At 38.9% G+C, this 16,166-nt stretch overlaps 1 protein-coding gene across 1 annotated transcript; it reads right to left on the bottom strand.

The window, feature by feature from the left end:
- Window positions 1–967: 967 nt before the first annotated feature.
- On the bottom strand, window positions 968–16,163 carry LOC134653456 (uncharacterized). Its single transcript, XM_063508819.1, has 18 exons — window positions 16,097–16,163; window positions 12,962–13,128; window positions 12,146–12,306; window positions 11,885–12,023; window positions 11,106–11,373; window positions 10,541–10,764; window positions 9,801–9,903; window positions 9,362–9,489; window positions 8,413–8,703; window positions 7,750–7,881; window positions 6,905–7,057; window positions 5,186–5,679; window positions 4,268–4,451; window positions 3,743–3,938; window positions 2,891–3,660; window positions 2,581–2,773; window positions 1,685–1,798; window positions 968–1,092 (listed from the first exon to the last, which is right to left on the bottom strand). The coding sequence occupies exons 1-18, from the start codon at window positions 16,137–16,139 to the stop codon at window positions 1,022–1,024; spliced, it is 3,831 nt and encodes a 1,276-aa protein (XP_063364889.1). The 5' UTR covers window positions 16,140–16,163; the 3' UTR covers window positions 968–1,021.
- Window positions 16,164–16,166: the final 3 nt, after the last annotated feature.

Genomic DNA, 16,166 nt, shown 5'->3' on the forward strand with positions numbered 1-16,166 from the left:
GACCAACTGTTTTAGACTTAATTGCGATAAGCGGGAGGTTGAATTTCAAATAGCAAGTTAAAGAATTTACTGTAAAATGTAGCGTCGTGATAGGTAGCGGCATACCTTAACCTGGCGAGTGGGGCTAAGCATATCTGCAGTAACCTATTGCAAATGCCGGTCATTCAATAATGTACCTTATTCTATTAGAACAAGGTATGCAATTGAATGATTGTACGAAATTACTTCCCTACTGCAGATATCTGACGCTGATCAGGCAGGGTTGCGTCGCTAATTTGGTAAAAGGCTTGGCCTTTTCGATAATATAGACGCAATATAAATGTGTCGTTTCCTGTAAAAAGGCTCTGAGGGCAAATGGTGCTTATATCGCGAAACGTCACATTTGTACTCGAGCATCCGCAACTGTCCGTAAGGTTCCTTTTCCCATGGAACGACACAAATGTCCTCTTATTTATAAAATAGTTTCTATTGCACTTTTTGCATAAACACTAAACTTAACCGTTGGCATAAATGTGTAAAAACTAGTGTATATTTTGATTAAGATCGTTTTTTTTTATAAAATCTCAACTTGTATTATAGCAGTAATTTATTAAGTATTTATTAATTTTGTTTTCTGCATTTTGGTTGTTTGTTTTAAGTTATTTAATTGGTATTATTTGTTAAGGCCTAATCATGGCCTACAATTTTTGGAATTATGATGAGTTACTAAAATTATTTGACAATGCGATAATAAACATGTATTAATTAAACTAAGATGCATTTTAATTTATAATTTAATATATATTTTACTAAAAAATTGTACTAGAATTATTAGACTCTACATACAAATTAAACTCATTATGGGGGTAGATATATTTAATATTAGTTACATTACAAAGGTAAATAGATATACTGAATACATTTCACATTTTTTGACAGTTCTGTTATAGGTAAATAGGTACCAAATACCTGGGTACTCATTATAAATAATAACAATATTTAAAATGTCTTTAAATCGTTTTTCAATACTTTATTGAAGTACTTATGTAATAAGAAATTCTTCTAGCTGGACGTCTAGAGCTGTCATAATCGATTCCGTGTCGAATGGAACATCTGAAAAATTAACATTTTTAATTAATGTACGTATAGTATTTTACACAAAACCTATAAAATCAATTGCAGGGCCCTATTTGACTCGAGAAACAAACATAAGCTGAGGTTAGCTAGCATAAGGGTATGATATCGCTACCTTTTTCATAAGTGGCCATGTCACGACTAAACTCTTGCGAGACTTTATGTAACTGTCTTAGAATGAAAAAAGTTGCTTTCACTCACTTGATAATTATATTTCAGTAAATTCTTGCCTAGAAGGGTAACGGCTAGCCAGAGCTACTAAAAGCCGTGTTATCAGTCAGGGACCGTTAATTTCAAGCATTGTACAGTCGACGTCCAAGATATAAGATAAAGATAAGATAAAGATAAAAATATATTTTATTGCACGGAAATGATACAACAGTGGTTACAACACGAGTTACTGGTAAGAGTTGTGCATAACTAAATTGACATGCCGAAATTCTAGGAGTCCCCGCACTAGGCTATATGTTTACATTTTTCGTCTTAGTACAAAGGAGTAAGGTGCAAAAGTGTAAACATATCTTTGACGTCGACTGTACGATGATAAATGATAGTTAATGTTTTAATTTACCAATGTTGATCCAGTTCATGGTATCGTAACGGGATTCTGCTCTGGACTCGTGAATGCATTGCCGCAGTACATGCGTGATGCCGTGCGCCGTGCAGATACCCATCTCCCCTACCGCTGTAATAGTTAGAGAAATCTCCTACGGTAATTGAACCCAACAAAAAAAAGAGCGGAACCACCTCACATCGTGCTGCGCTCCATGCCAGCTTGCTTAAAATGCTTAAATGAGACTTTATCGACTTTGGGTGGCTTAGGTACCAACTTTTACATGTGTCGCAGCGCGATGTATTTTTCGCGATTTCGAGTCTGGTGGGCAAACCTATAACCTTTTGGACGCCAATGACCGATATATCCGCAACGTAGGTTCAACGCCAAAGACCGATTAATCGGTCACAGACTACAGAGCAACATCGACCTACGTGCATATACATAAAGTTCAACTTCAGTTTTGACACTTCAATGATGTGGCGTCTGAGTGACAGCTTTTGTGTTTGACACGAGGTGGAAAAGGTTAAAGCCAGATTCATCGGTCGTATTTTAGGAGTTTATCAGCAAAGCTGTCGAGTGCCGACTGTAAGCGGTACCTACCTACATAATTATTTTGGACTGCACAAGTGAAGCGGAATGGAGCAATAGCACAGAATAAAAAACAATACACTCTTTTTGTTTGGGCAGTCGTGTAATAATAGTACTAAGTACAGAAGACTCACTCTCTAACAAAACGCGTCTTCTGTTACGATCAGCACAGATATGGCCGCTAGGTGGCGACAGCACCACGCGCGGCTTATGGCTTTCCCCAAAATTGGGGCCGAACGGATGTACTTTTAGCTACCTGTAGCAAAGCGACGAAATCGCGGAGTGAGACACGCCTGGCAATAGACTAATAAGTTAAATAATACCTTTAGAGCCCAATACACCGGTTGTGTTCTTGGAGTTGAACCTCAGCTTAACCCTAAAGTCGGCGGGTATGTCCAGGGCCAGGGGAACGTGGTAGGTGAGAGAACGGTTGCTGAGCAGCCGCCCGGTCTGCGGATCGCGCACTAGCTTCTCTGTGGTGAAGTAACCCAGACCTTGTACATAGGCGCCTTCCACCTAGAATTGTAGAATATTGACTACTTACTGAGATAGGTATTTATACCAGTTACGAATCTAACATTGAAAACCTCTAACACAAACTCACTCCTTAAGTATATAATAAATCTCTCTTACCTGTGAAATATCAATAGTAGGGTTCACGCTCAAACCAACATCCTCCAGTATATCGCAGCGCAAGATCTCATATCTCGCTGTCAGGACGTCCAGCTGAACTTCCAGAATGGCCACAGCGAACGCGCTGTACGAATCTAAGTCGTTTTCCTTGTCAGTCATCATATAGGTCGCTGTCAAATCGATCTGATCGTCCCCAGCTTGCTTGATCAACGCACCCCAAGACGGGTTCGACATTTTTTGCCGCAGTGGCAGCAATCTCGCATTCAGAGTATCGCATGACTTGATAGCTGAATAACAAACGCACTCGCTGACAATACTAGAACCAGAGAATACGTTATTTGCAGCCGTGAAGGAATAATTCGGGAGGACGGTAACCATTTCTAGTGGTATTCCTAGTTTGTAAGCGACAATCTGGGCAACTTTTGTGTTGACGCCTTGGCCCATCTCGACTCCTCCCGTCGTCACAGTTACCGTGCCGTCCCCTCGATAGATGGATACCATGGCTGAATAATTCCCGTAATATTCTACTGGGAAGCTCATTATATTCACTTTGATGGCTTTTTTCATCCAGCGGTTAGCTTTGTTGAATTCCTGGATGCTCTGAAGGCGTTTGTCGTAGTCAGTTTCTTTCTTCCAGGTGTCGATGAGCGTGGGGAGGTCGTTATCGTCGGTACGCATGTTGGCGATGCGTACGTCGGTCGGGTCCTTCTGGACGGCGAAGGCAATGTGCTCCATTATGTGCTCGACGCAGGCCATGCCCTCGGAAGTCCCTGTTGCATTAGAATATATGACGATAGAATTTATCCTAGAATATTGAACTGCATTCAACAGATATTCTTATGAAGCTCTTACCTGGTGCCCTCGCAAAAGTGTTAGATGGAGTATCCGTTGTAACAGTGGCCATCTTGACGTCAAAGTAATCAGGGACATAGCAGTTAGTAAAGCCCGAAGAAACGTAAGCCAGGATATTCTCGTTGTTGGAACAGCCGTTGTCCTCGACGATTGTTGCGTTCAAGTACTGGATTTTGCCGTTATCATCCACGCCGACCTAAAATGGATACAATATAATTTTAACATTATTTACAAATAAATACGTAACCTTACATTTCAGGAGTTGGGAATGAAAAAACGGTATTTTATGGGCCTGCCAAGTATCTGCCAGCTTCCAGTCCATCATTTTATTTGGGTGAGTTTTTAACACTGAGAGCAAATCAAAGAGTAGGTACCTATAATAATATATATAGGAGCAAATATGGCCTCCGTTAGTGGCTGAGTTGGTGCGTGGCGTTGGCATGTAGCGACACCGTGATCTGAGGGCGAGTTGATATTAACACTTAATGACAATGTTCTGCAAACCTGTCCTAGAAGTCTCCTCACCTCATATTCGCACTGGCAGGGCAGCCGGCCGCCAGCCGTGGCCAGATTGGTCTGCAGCGGCACCACGAACCGACACGGTGTGTTGAGGAGCTTGGCGGCCAGAGCGCAAGCCGTTGAAGTGCGCACGTTCCGGCTGATCTTGCCACCAAAGCCACCGCCGATACGGCGGACTTTCAGGTGGATACTGGACAGATAAGAAACAATGAAACACCAATATCCGAAACTTTTACCAATCATCACTTTGACTTTGGTAGAGTGTAGCGTGTGCGAAAAGAGAAGACACGTAGAATGTATAGGATTCCATACATTTCACGACTCTTCTCTTTCCGCACAGACTCTACCTGTAGCTGTAGCTATTAGGTAAAATAAAAAATTACCCATGAATTTAAGTGCCCAGGCACTGGAGGCCTTTGTCACTTTTTCTTTCGTATATGACATCTATTTCAGTTCATAAGTTTACGATATAAGGGGTCATCCATTAATTACGTCACACGTTTAGGGGGTGGGAGGGGGTCAAGAAAATGTGACATGGGCGAGGGGGGAGTCACATACATTGTGATGTCACTTTAACTTCATCAGTAACCGAAAATTAATTTGTATTTTTTTATTCGCTGTAACAGTTAAATAATGAGATTTTGGATGTAACTTTCGTTGTGTTATAAAATTACTAATATTTATATATCAAAAATATTTTTTTATTAAAAAAATAATGCCGAGTTAATATTGTCGATTTCGTTGAAAACAAAATTGCCTAAAATGTGACGTCACACCAGGGGGGAGGGGTTTGCAAAATGTGACCAAGTGTGACAAGGAGAGGGGAGGGGTAAAAAAACCTATAAATTCGTGTGACGTAATTAATGGATGATCCCTAAGTACAAATCATCTGACTTAGGAGGGGTGGTCAAAATTCCTACTTACTCGCTCTCATTCATATTCAAGCATCGCGAAATAGCCCTCTGCGTGAGATCCATCCACTGCGTCGAGTCATACACTTCCAGCCCCTGGTCTACTGGCACCACCACGCATGTCACCGGCTCCATGTAGTAGTGGTACTGCCCCTCAATCTCATACACGCCCTTTATGACCGTCTTCACATCACTCCCCTTCCCTTTTGGCTTGATAGCGGTATCACTTGCAACATATCTCTTACTGTCTTTTTTCGCTTGATCTATAGTGAGCACGGGAGCTGATGAAGGAACATTTTTGTAAGTCACTTTTACTTTCTTCGCGACCTTAACAGCTAAGGCTTCTGAAGTGGCAATGACGATCGCCACAGGTTGGCCGTAAAACAGAATGTTTTTGCTCACGATTATTTCTTCTTCTTCAGTTTGCAGTTGGAATCCTGGCACGCTGAATGAATTTACGCCGGGTATGTCTTTGGCAGTGTAGACTGCTATAACCCCTTCTATATCCTGAAATAAATTATCAAACCTAAGTAATTGACATTGATAAGGGAATTGCAAGGTACGTTACTATACTTACTATAAATGCGTTTCATGTTTTATTTTTTATTTAAGTTTGATTGAAAGAGATCCCTTATAGGGATAAGTTCGCCTTTGGACATTGTATGTATTTTGTTTTATTATGTCTTAACCTGTCTTATGTACCACAAAGTGATTACATACATAACATTAAAGTTAGTATATAATTATTATCTTTTATTCGCAAGCAATAATTACATACTACTCGTTAAATTCCCAAGTAAAATTAAAACTATTCCATATATAAGCACAGATTCGTCGCAGATCAAATTGATTAAATGATGTGCTAATCATATTTTCTATGTTGTTACAGCTGCTTCATTTATTTAAACAAAATTATGTACCAATCTAGTAAGGTAACGTACAAAAACATCATCAAGGCCATTTAAAAACTTGTTATTGTAAAAATATAGCAGGGTATTCCTTTAATCGTGGCTATCTAAGTAAACTTTGGGATTAACGTAGTAGCGCTTAAAGACCGACTACACGCTGTGCCCCTTCTCAAGCTTAAGGCAGTGTATTTCTTTCTAGTATAAGTATTTTTACATTCGTGCGTTTTGGTTTTGTAGCATCAATGTAAAATAGGTACCTATATAAATATACCTAACGTAGTGGCACCACTGATTGACACTATTAGGAGATAGTGGGGTTCTCTATAAAATTAAGAGTGATTTAGTCATCATTAAGCCAAAAGTAACGATTGAGTATTATGGTAAGGTATATTCTTGAGAGTAATCGAGGATGTATTATTTTTATTAAAGAATTAAAAACAATCATATTCGCTTGTCACGTTTAATGAAATATGTTTAAAAAAATTATCGACACGCGTTAATTAAATTAGAACAGTCACGAGTCACGAGTGAGTCACGTTTGTGAAACCCAGTATTAACAAAACTAGTATTAACAAAAAAAATCACTTCCTTAATAATTTCTATAAGAAATTCTGTTATTTTCACCAGATCTCTAGCCGCACTGGATTATCACGCTGCCATTTTGTAAAATTAAGAAATCGCTTTCCTAATCTTATTTTCTTAGGTCAAAAAAATAGTGTCGGTTATCGATTCTTGTCAGTCATGGGTGCGCTACTTAGATTTAGGTACTGGCTGTTACGGGAACATGTTAAACCAGCAATCCTGTTTTATCTGTTTAAACTTACCAAGACATCACCACTATCAACCCCGACGAGTTCTCCCGAGTGTACAGTAGATTGTACGAAGGCCCCGAACACCTCCCTCGGCATCGGAGGTATGTCGTTGGCGTATTTGGCCTCGCCCGCCGCTTGGATGGCGGCCTCTAGCTTGGGCACGGGCTGCATTATGAAAATTAAATCATTGTCAGTAAAAATGTTTTTGTAGAAATATGTAATCTATTTATAGTGATATTTACCAGTCGCTTTTCGGTGAAGGAAAACATCGTGAGGAAACCGGACTAATCCCAATACGGGCCTAGTTTACCCTCTGGGTTGGAAGGTCAGATGGTAGTCGCTTTCGTAAAAACTAGTGCCCACGCGAATTACTGGGATTAGTTGCCAGGCGGACCCCAGGCTCCCATAAGCCGTGGCAAAATGCCGGGACAACGCGAGGAAGATGATGATGTAATCTATTTATAGGAGCAACATGCATAGGGTGTAGGGGTTAAACTTCAATCAGATAATGAGCTTGAATACTCCTTAAGGGCCAGTTGCACCAACCACATTTGACAGACTGATCAACGTCAGCCGCGCCCCGGCGCTTTACTATGAAACTTTCCATACATAAAAATTTAGCGAACTCTTTTACGATATGAACAGTTTGGTGCAACCGACCCTTAATGTACCTATTTATGTAGGTACTTAATGGAAACGCGCGAGTGTAACCCAGAGGCGAAGCCTTCAGGTCAACGGGCGCTGACGCTAACTAACCATTAATCTGTCAGCTCCCACGGCTCATATATGAGCCAGAACGCTTATGGTGACGTCATATCGTGGGATTTGACAGGTTAATGTAGAGGTCTGATACCTACCTGATTGAGCGGGTAGAGCGAGGAGTCAGTCTGGAACTCCTGGCTACCGTGAGACAGAGGCCGTTGGACGAGGGCGGCGCCCGAGCGGTAGCGGGGGTTGAGGGCGTTGGGCGGGCAGATATTCAGGATTACCTAAAGAAGCGAACGTATAGGAAACAATCTCTAACACAGGCCAGGCGCAATTGAACCTTGTGTAAATGTAACAAACAGTTCACTGTATAGGTACACTTTGCACGGTACAAACTACTAACTACATAATCAAAATCCATAGTTGAAAGCAAATAGATACAGATTCAGGCTTCGTCACAATACTATCAAGCAGTGTAGTCAATCTTAACTACTAATTAAAAGGAAGCCATTTAGGAACAGGAAAGAAGGAAGTCTTATTGTTTCATTAAGTAATTTAAATTTGTATTGTATCAAGTGTAAGTAACACCTACGTCTTATAATGTTTATGTATTATTCACTCAATATTGTAACAACAAATATTGTAACAGTTTGCACGTCATTACTGCAAATTAGCATTTATAAGTTTTGGTATCAACAACTGCAACGAGTGCAACGTATGGTAATTAATTAATACCTCATTTAGTATTGTTACTTCTTCATTACATAAAAAGACAATGCATAGAGGAGGACACCACCTGTACAATTATTCCATACCTTGTAAAATAAACCAACAGCCAGTTTCTTCCTAAAGTCACTGGAAGGCTGTGCCGGGTCATATTTAAGCACGATTTCTTTGTTCAAAATTTTGATAGCAGCCTGCAATGTCACATTGTTGAACACCATTTTTCCTTTCAAGAACGCCTCAGTGCCTTTCGCGTGTACGAATGTAGGACCAATGTTTCCGTAGCAGATGTCGGCGTCTTCGATAATCTTCGTTTTGGGGTTTAATTTGAAAAGAAAGGCTGCATTGACGATGGCTAAGGCGTTTTGGTTTCGAGGCATTATCTGAAAATATTATGTCGTTTCAGGCAAAACGTTTCTACTTGGCGTTACTGGTGGGGTGGTGGCATAAATATGATATTATGAATTCTTTGCCCGAGGCGCCCGAGGTCACACTTTGGCTGATTAATAAAAGTCAGTGTAGGTACCTACACACAAAAAGTAACCACTCAATGACAAACCTTTCCGATGATACCTATAAACTGTTACCTTAGATATTATGTCACTAATAAGGTATCTACAGTCAGCTGGAGAGATAGCTGACCTGAGATGCAGAGGCATAGAAATTTGTTTAAAGGGGGGTTAACTATCTTTGCAGCTGATAGTATACAATGTATTGTACAAAGACAAACAATTACGGCCCCCAGTTGTGTTCTCAATATATTATATATTTACCAGCATTATTTACCTACTATTCTTTAACGTTCTTTCACCAACATAATTATAATGGTCCTTAATAATAACCACGAGGCGTGTGAATGTTAAAATAGAAATAGGTTGGTACATTATATTTAAATGCAGTTGGTGTAGTTAAGCCGCCAGATGGCAATTCGAGTTGCTTAAGTAATGAATCAGCAAAATGATAATTTTATCACTCTTCACCGAGGTGACGGAGATGATCACCACACGTTATTATAGGTATTTATTTTAGTTATTTTATTACCTTGTAGCTTCTAAACACATATTTGCTACTCAGTGGAGGCAGCTCGATGGCTACCATGAGCATACCCCTCATGTCGTACTTCAAGAAATCTAACAGCGAAAGAGTTTTCTTCTTTCCGTTACTTTGCTCTGTGGACACAATCACGCAATGACAAAACAACTCTTTAAAAATTGAAATAAAAGACACTTAAGTAGGTAGGTACTATTGTTATTTCACGAAGCAAAAACATGAATTTCAAGTTTTAAAGGCTGATTACACTGATATGCCGTCATTCCGATATACGACCGAGACAGCGCAAAGCAGTCTCGCAGCATACTCGTACATTGTAGTATTTGTATCCCCGGTATTCGGCAACGAAACTTTCATGCGAATTATCGCCTTTAGAAAAAGACCTAAAAATCTACCGTACTTTATTGAACTTTACACTCGGTTTACTTACTGATGACCACCACAGCTCCAACCGTCTCCAAAAGCAGGAATACGTCGGACTGATAGGACGGGTTTGCGTGCTTCAACATCAAATTACCAGCCAAGGAACCGATCTGCAAGAACAATCATTATAAATACTTTTTTTATTTTATTTATTTATTAAGAAACAAACAGTCTTATACAACAGATAAGTATATAGAGTAACATTCTTCTAATAATAGACTTATAGTTTCCTATATGTAAACAAATATTATAATAAAAACTTATTACTACGTATAAATTACATGCATATGTACTAGTATGTGTGACGAGATATGTGAGGAAATCTTAATCTAGGTGGTCATACAGGTGTTTTTAAAGAAGAAAAAACTAATTTTTTAAACAATCTTAGTGAGCTGCTAAATATGTCTACGTTTTGGCACTTTATATTGTACAACCTACATGTGCGTTTAATATATGAGTGCTGCGCATGTTTAGTTCTGCTGCTTTTGATACTAAATAACATTTTATTTCGACAACTACGTTCTGTTCTGCGGGGTACGCGTAAATCTATATTTTCTAAAAGTTCAGGGGCATCTACTAAATTATTGAATATTTTGAATAAGAAAATTAAATCAGTACAGGAGCGTCTTATGGAAAGAGATTGAAGATTGTAACTTACTACTAATACTTATGGAAGGTCGGTTGTCTTTTGTTTGTGTCATCTTTAAAGTCATTGTCAGTAGACCCATCGTGTAGAGGAGCCCTTACCTTTCGAACCGGAATATGTGCGACGAGCTCAAAATGTTTCACAAATTCAGCCAAATACGAAAATTCACTTTGGGACTTAGCGGTTTCCTTGAATAGTGTTATGCAATCTTCCAGTGCCATGTTAGCGCCAAGTATCAAATTTTGATCAAATTCGTACTTTTTCAGACTCTTTACTCCACTAATGTCTATTAAGATTCGAGGATACTCGAATGTTTCTACCGTTCCTGAGAAAAAAATAATCTTACATGAAACCCTTAGGTACCTTTTACTCATTAGGGAAAGAGATAGGAACAACGTTTAGTACGAGTGTACAAATATTGCTATTTACATCCTAAAGCAACCATATTTGAATGCAATTATTATGTATTCAGGTTAACTGCAATTGTTTGTGTGTACTTAGGTTTTGTGTAATTAGGTTCAACTCAAGTAAGTAAATGCACAGTATAAATTGCAATAGGTACCATTGAAAATATAATGAAACTGTTTAAATTGTCATATTAATAAATTCTGCTTTGCATTAATAACCCCGGAAATATAAGTCCGACCGAAATGTTACTCTACTAGCCTTTTCCAGTGTTACCATCCACGAACATATAGGAGTCCACGCCATACTTGTCCAGCAAATCAAAAACGTCGTCCACGTCATAAATTTTGAAAAACTTCTTCTTTCCAAAAGTGAAAGAGATCATTTTGTCGTCTTTTTTCTTCTCCAACTTGTCCAACTGCTGGTCGCTGATCACGCTCCAGTCGCTGTCTTCGCTTAAGCCGGAACATCGGCGCTCACAGATGGAGTTCGTCTTGCTGCAAATCTTGATGTCTTCAATGTCGCTTACCTATGAAAGGATAAAATTACTTGCAATACCTACGAGGCATGAACGACGAAGTATTTATTAATCAACCATAATTTGGTATTATCGAGTGACAACCTGTATATACTTATAGAACATACCTCAACTGCACATCTTAATTAGCCAAAATGAATATCATAACCCTACTCAAGACTTGAGAGGGATTCACATCCTACTTTCTAAAAAAAAAGATTTAAGTATTTGGTGAAGGATTTCATGGCGTCCAGGATGGACCGGAAGCCGGTGCAACAGCAGATGTTAAACCCGAACGTGTGCTCCAGCTCCGCCACCGTCAGGTGCTTTGTCCCACAGACTAGAACATTAACAGCATAAACGTTCTGGCGGAGATTCACGCTGGCATCGACGGCGAAGGACTTCATAGCATCGAGAATGAGCCGGAAGCCGGTGCAGCGATAGGTGTTCGAGCCGAACGACCGCTCCAGCGCTGCCGCCGTCAGGTGCTTCTCCTGCAGGCTGGAACATCATCAGCACTAACCTTCTGACAGAGGTCCGCGCTGGCATCGACGGCGAAAGACTTCATGGCATCCAGGATGGGCCGGAAGCCGGTGCAGCGGCAGGTGTTGGAGCCAAACGACCGCTCTAGTTCTGTCATCGTCAGGTGCTTGTCCTGCAGGCTAGAAACATCATCATCTTCAGCCTACTACTGCTACTAGGCACATTACCTCTCATAGAAAAAGAATATGCGTTGAGATTGAAATAACGATAGAATTAGAACCTAACAATGGAATATAAGTACCTAGTCATATGCATGACCCATCCCGGTGTACAGTAGCCGCACTGGCTGCCGTTGAAAGCGGCGATGCGTTTCTGCACATCACTGTAGCCGGTCAGCCGGTTACCCACGCCTTCGATCGTGGTGATGTCCCAGCCATGGCAGGAAAACACCAGCACCAAGCACTAAAACAGGTTCTTATATTAGACCGATACAGCAAGTTAATACCAAAGAGAGCACCACATTCTCATTCAAGATATAAGAACTGCCTAGAAACATTACCATAACCATTCTCCAAGAGCGCCCAACTTACAGGTTTTCTGTGCTTTTACTCGCTAAATCCACTTCATTATTTTGTTGCTTTGTTGCAATGTATGCCACTTTTGGATACAAGAATTGTTGGTGTTGGTAATGTAATTTCGTAAGAATTATGATTGAACCTCAGCAGGCGGTTCATTCCAAAACTAGGTACCTTTTGCTTTGCCGGGAAAAACTCATCTGTAATTTTCTAACAATAATTTAAACAAAAAAAGTTACTCTATGACAATAATGTCAGGTCACTCACGTCAAACAGCAGAGCTCGTATAAAAATACAACGACACATTAGGTATTTTTGTTTTCCTAAACTTGTGTTCGATGTCTGTTTAGTGACAGTTGATGGAAGTCAAAACGTGCTGGAAGTCAAATCTCGCGTCAGTTTTGCATACATGACGGCAAATCACCCACGTGGAACATATGGAAGTGTGATGGAGAGACTTGGGTAGGCTCCTAGGTACGCCTAGGTAGGTCTGGGTACGTTCAGTATCGTAGTGTGTGGTCTGTGTAGGTCCATGTACATACGGAGTTGACGGAGAAGGTCTCTGTAGCACCGGAGGCGCGACACGCGCGCACGGACACAATGCAGGCGCCACAACCGCCTTCATGACACATAGCTTTGGTGCCCGGCAGCGCTAGGATGTAGCGCAGGTACGCGTTCAAGGACGTGTCGCGCGGCGTTGACTCGTCCACTGCGGTAATACAGTATAGAACTTAATAGGTACTTATGACTCCTCTACACGATGGGCCAGCGCCGGCCACTCCAAGGGACGCAGCCATGCGGTAGAATGAGATAGCAATATCACTTGCTCCCTCTAACGCATAAATGCGTCCCTTGGAGTGGCTGACGCTGGCTCATCGTGTAGAGGAGCCATGAAAGGGTTCTCTATTAAATCATTGCCGAAAATTTAGCCGAATCGGAATGATCAAGTGGCAACTCAACACAATAATTCGACTATGTAGGTACTTAATACCGCTATGTAAGACGGTAGTGTTATTTTTTCCATCTTTATTTACACGTGTAGTGCAGTCGCGGTTAGTCATTAATAAAATGTGGATAAAACTTTAATTTTTATTCACGACTCTACTCTCGTAAGTCATACATAACTACCTACATCATACCTAATCAATTCCGTGCATTTTTTAAATACTTATTATTGTTTATAACACCAAATTCTGTTTAAAATTTTCCCCTTAAAAAAATAATTCGCGCTACTCGCATTGTTAATTTTTTGATATTGGCTGCAGTTAGTACATTTGTTTTTTACTTAGTTATTATATTTATTTAAATTTCTGCCACGTCTGACGCATCGATCGTTTTCTCTATCACCATCCCACCACGGGGCTTTCATATTTATCGCAATTACTTAAAATTAAGTAAGTACCGAATACGGCCGTGCGTTTAAATTAAACCAATTTAATTTAAAATCAAAAATTAAAATAAAATATCTTTATTTACATAAAACGTAATTTAACAAAATAAATTGTCAACTAAAACCTTTTCTTTCACATATCGGAACCATTCAATTTTGACAATAATATATTGTTCTCACACGCCATAGCATCTTGTGGCATTTGTTGTTCTAATCAAACTTCCTGAAGAGTATCGTGACTACTACAACTAAACTTGGAAATCTAAGGCTATTTATGTTATATAAAAGTAATTCAGCATGTTGTTTACCATAACAACATGGAAATAATGATTCAATGGCACAGCCACTGAATGATGATGGGTTTGTGAAGGCTATTGTACTTTATGCATAGAATAGATGTCTTAGCGGCTTGATAGAAGCCGTAGACATGATTGTTACGTTTGTTTGATCGTCTTGTTGTTTGAATTATTGTAAAGGTGTATGCGGTTTGAGAAACCAGCAGAAGCCGATAATGCCTTATGTTAAACGAAATAAATTATACACTCCTACACAAATTCATTGGAATAACTCTTATCGGTAATGTAAGTAGGAAATTGTTATTTTCACACAACTTTGATAAATTTTAAAGATACATTTTGAACGGGAATAAGTTTTTTAAAGTATTGAAGATACACCATATTTCTTTTTAAAAAATACACCGTATTTATGTAAAAAAAATATTTATATTTATTACCTTAAAACAATATTGAATATTACGTATACTCGCTATTAAATTCGCGCGCTCATCCCGAAAATAATGCGCGGAGGGTTGTTTTGAACGTCAAATAAAAGTTATAATTAATAGAGTTAGAGTTCCTATTTTTTATTGGGATTAATTTCTTAAATATTTATAGTATATGAATTATTGGCCAAAAACTTAATATACTTACCATATTTTTACACTTTTATATTTTTTCATATATTTTGCAATATTTTTTATGAACGCTTCGAATATTTTTTTCCGGATGGATTCGGAATAATTTCCGTATTTTTAGGAGCAGTAAAGTAATTCGCCAGTAACTGGCCACCCTAAACTACAAATGAATTCTATTCAACTATAAACAGAATTCATTTTAGTACATATATATATGGTTTCAATAATTGGCCAGCCTTAAATTAGCCACCTTATACTAAAATGAATGTTGGTTATAGGTGAATAGAATTCATTTTTAGTTTAAGGTGGCCGGTTACTGGCGAATTAACCTATGTCTATTTTTCACCATTTGGGGTCATCCATTAACTACATCACACGAATTTCTAGGTTTTTTGACACCTCCCCCCTCATTGTCACACTTGGTCACATTTGGCGAACCGCTCCCCCCCCTGGTATGACGTCACATTTTTTCAACGAAATCGGCAAATCTAATTAAGTAGGGTGTACCTATTATAAATATTTTATCAAAATATTTTTGAAAAAAAGAAGTATGTAGGTATCAGTAATTTTATAACACAAAACTGATTAAACGAATAAGAATGATTATTGTTGCAAAAACTTGTTATTTAACTGTACAGCGAATTAAATAATTTAAATAAGTTAGTGACGCCACAAAGTTTGTGACTCCCCCCTCTCCCCTGTCACAACGTGTCACATTTCCTTGACGCCTTTTTCTTGGTTTTCCTGTAATATAATGGTAAAGAACAATTTTCCGTATTTTTTATTTTAGGTTTAGTAGTTTCGGAAGTACTTATAAAATTTTATAATAAGTCAATATTATTATAAAAATATAAAAAAGAAAGTTTTGAGATTCTCATGACAACCTCTCGTTCTCCATTTTCATTTTATTTGTTTTATCACATAATGTAGTTAGCAAAAGTTTTTTCATCATTTAATTTACCTACGCCTAAAAGCGGACCCCAAGTTTAAAATGTGAAGTGGTATCCAGACAAGATAATTTTTCGCCAATCTGATGAAATTCTCCGATCTAATCAGCAGGTGCGGACACATAAATGCCAATTTTCATAGTAATTATCTATGGAATGCAAATTGGCCAATTATTTTCCTGATCAACTCGACTGATTTGATCAGTCCCGTCTGGATACCACTTTATCGTTCTTTGGGTCATCGACTTACATCATGTGCACCAAATTTCTACTCGGTCAATGACTTGGTTGATGTATGTACCTATATTTTAGCATTTTAACGTAATACCCCTGTTTCCTTCTAAAAATAGGTACCTACTACTACTAGGTAATAGGTTCACCTTACAAAATTTCTTCCTGTTAATAATTATACAAAATCGCAATTTACCTGAACATTTCCGTCCGTTGACGGTAAATTCTATACAAGCCATCACTAGTTACCGATGTCACATACACGA

The sequence above is a fragment of the Cydia amplana genome, chromosome 13 (assembly GCF_948474715.1).
Source record: "Cydia amplana chromosome 13, ilCydAmpl1.1, whole genome shotgun sequence".
In the NCBI taxonomy this organism is placed as follows: domain Eukaryota; kingdom Metazoa; phylum Arthropoda; class Insecta; order Lepidoptera; family Tortricidae; genus Cydia; species Cydia amplana.

Coding starts and splice junctions, on each gene's coding strand:
- LOC134653456 (XM_063508819.1), bottom strand. CDS start 16,139: ATGGCTTGTATAGAATTTACCGTCAACGGACGGAAATGTTCAG. Junction 12,307..12,961: donor AGACCTTCTCCGTCAACTCC/GTATGTACATGG, acceptor AACCTGTTTTAG/TGCTTGGTGCTGGTGTTTTC. Junction 10,765..11,105: donor GGATGGTAACACTGGAAAAG/GCTAGTAGAGTA, acceptor TTTTTTTCTCAG/GAACGGTAGAAACATTCGAG.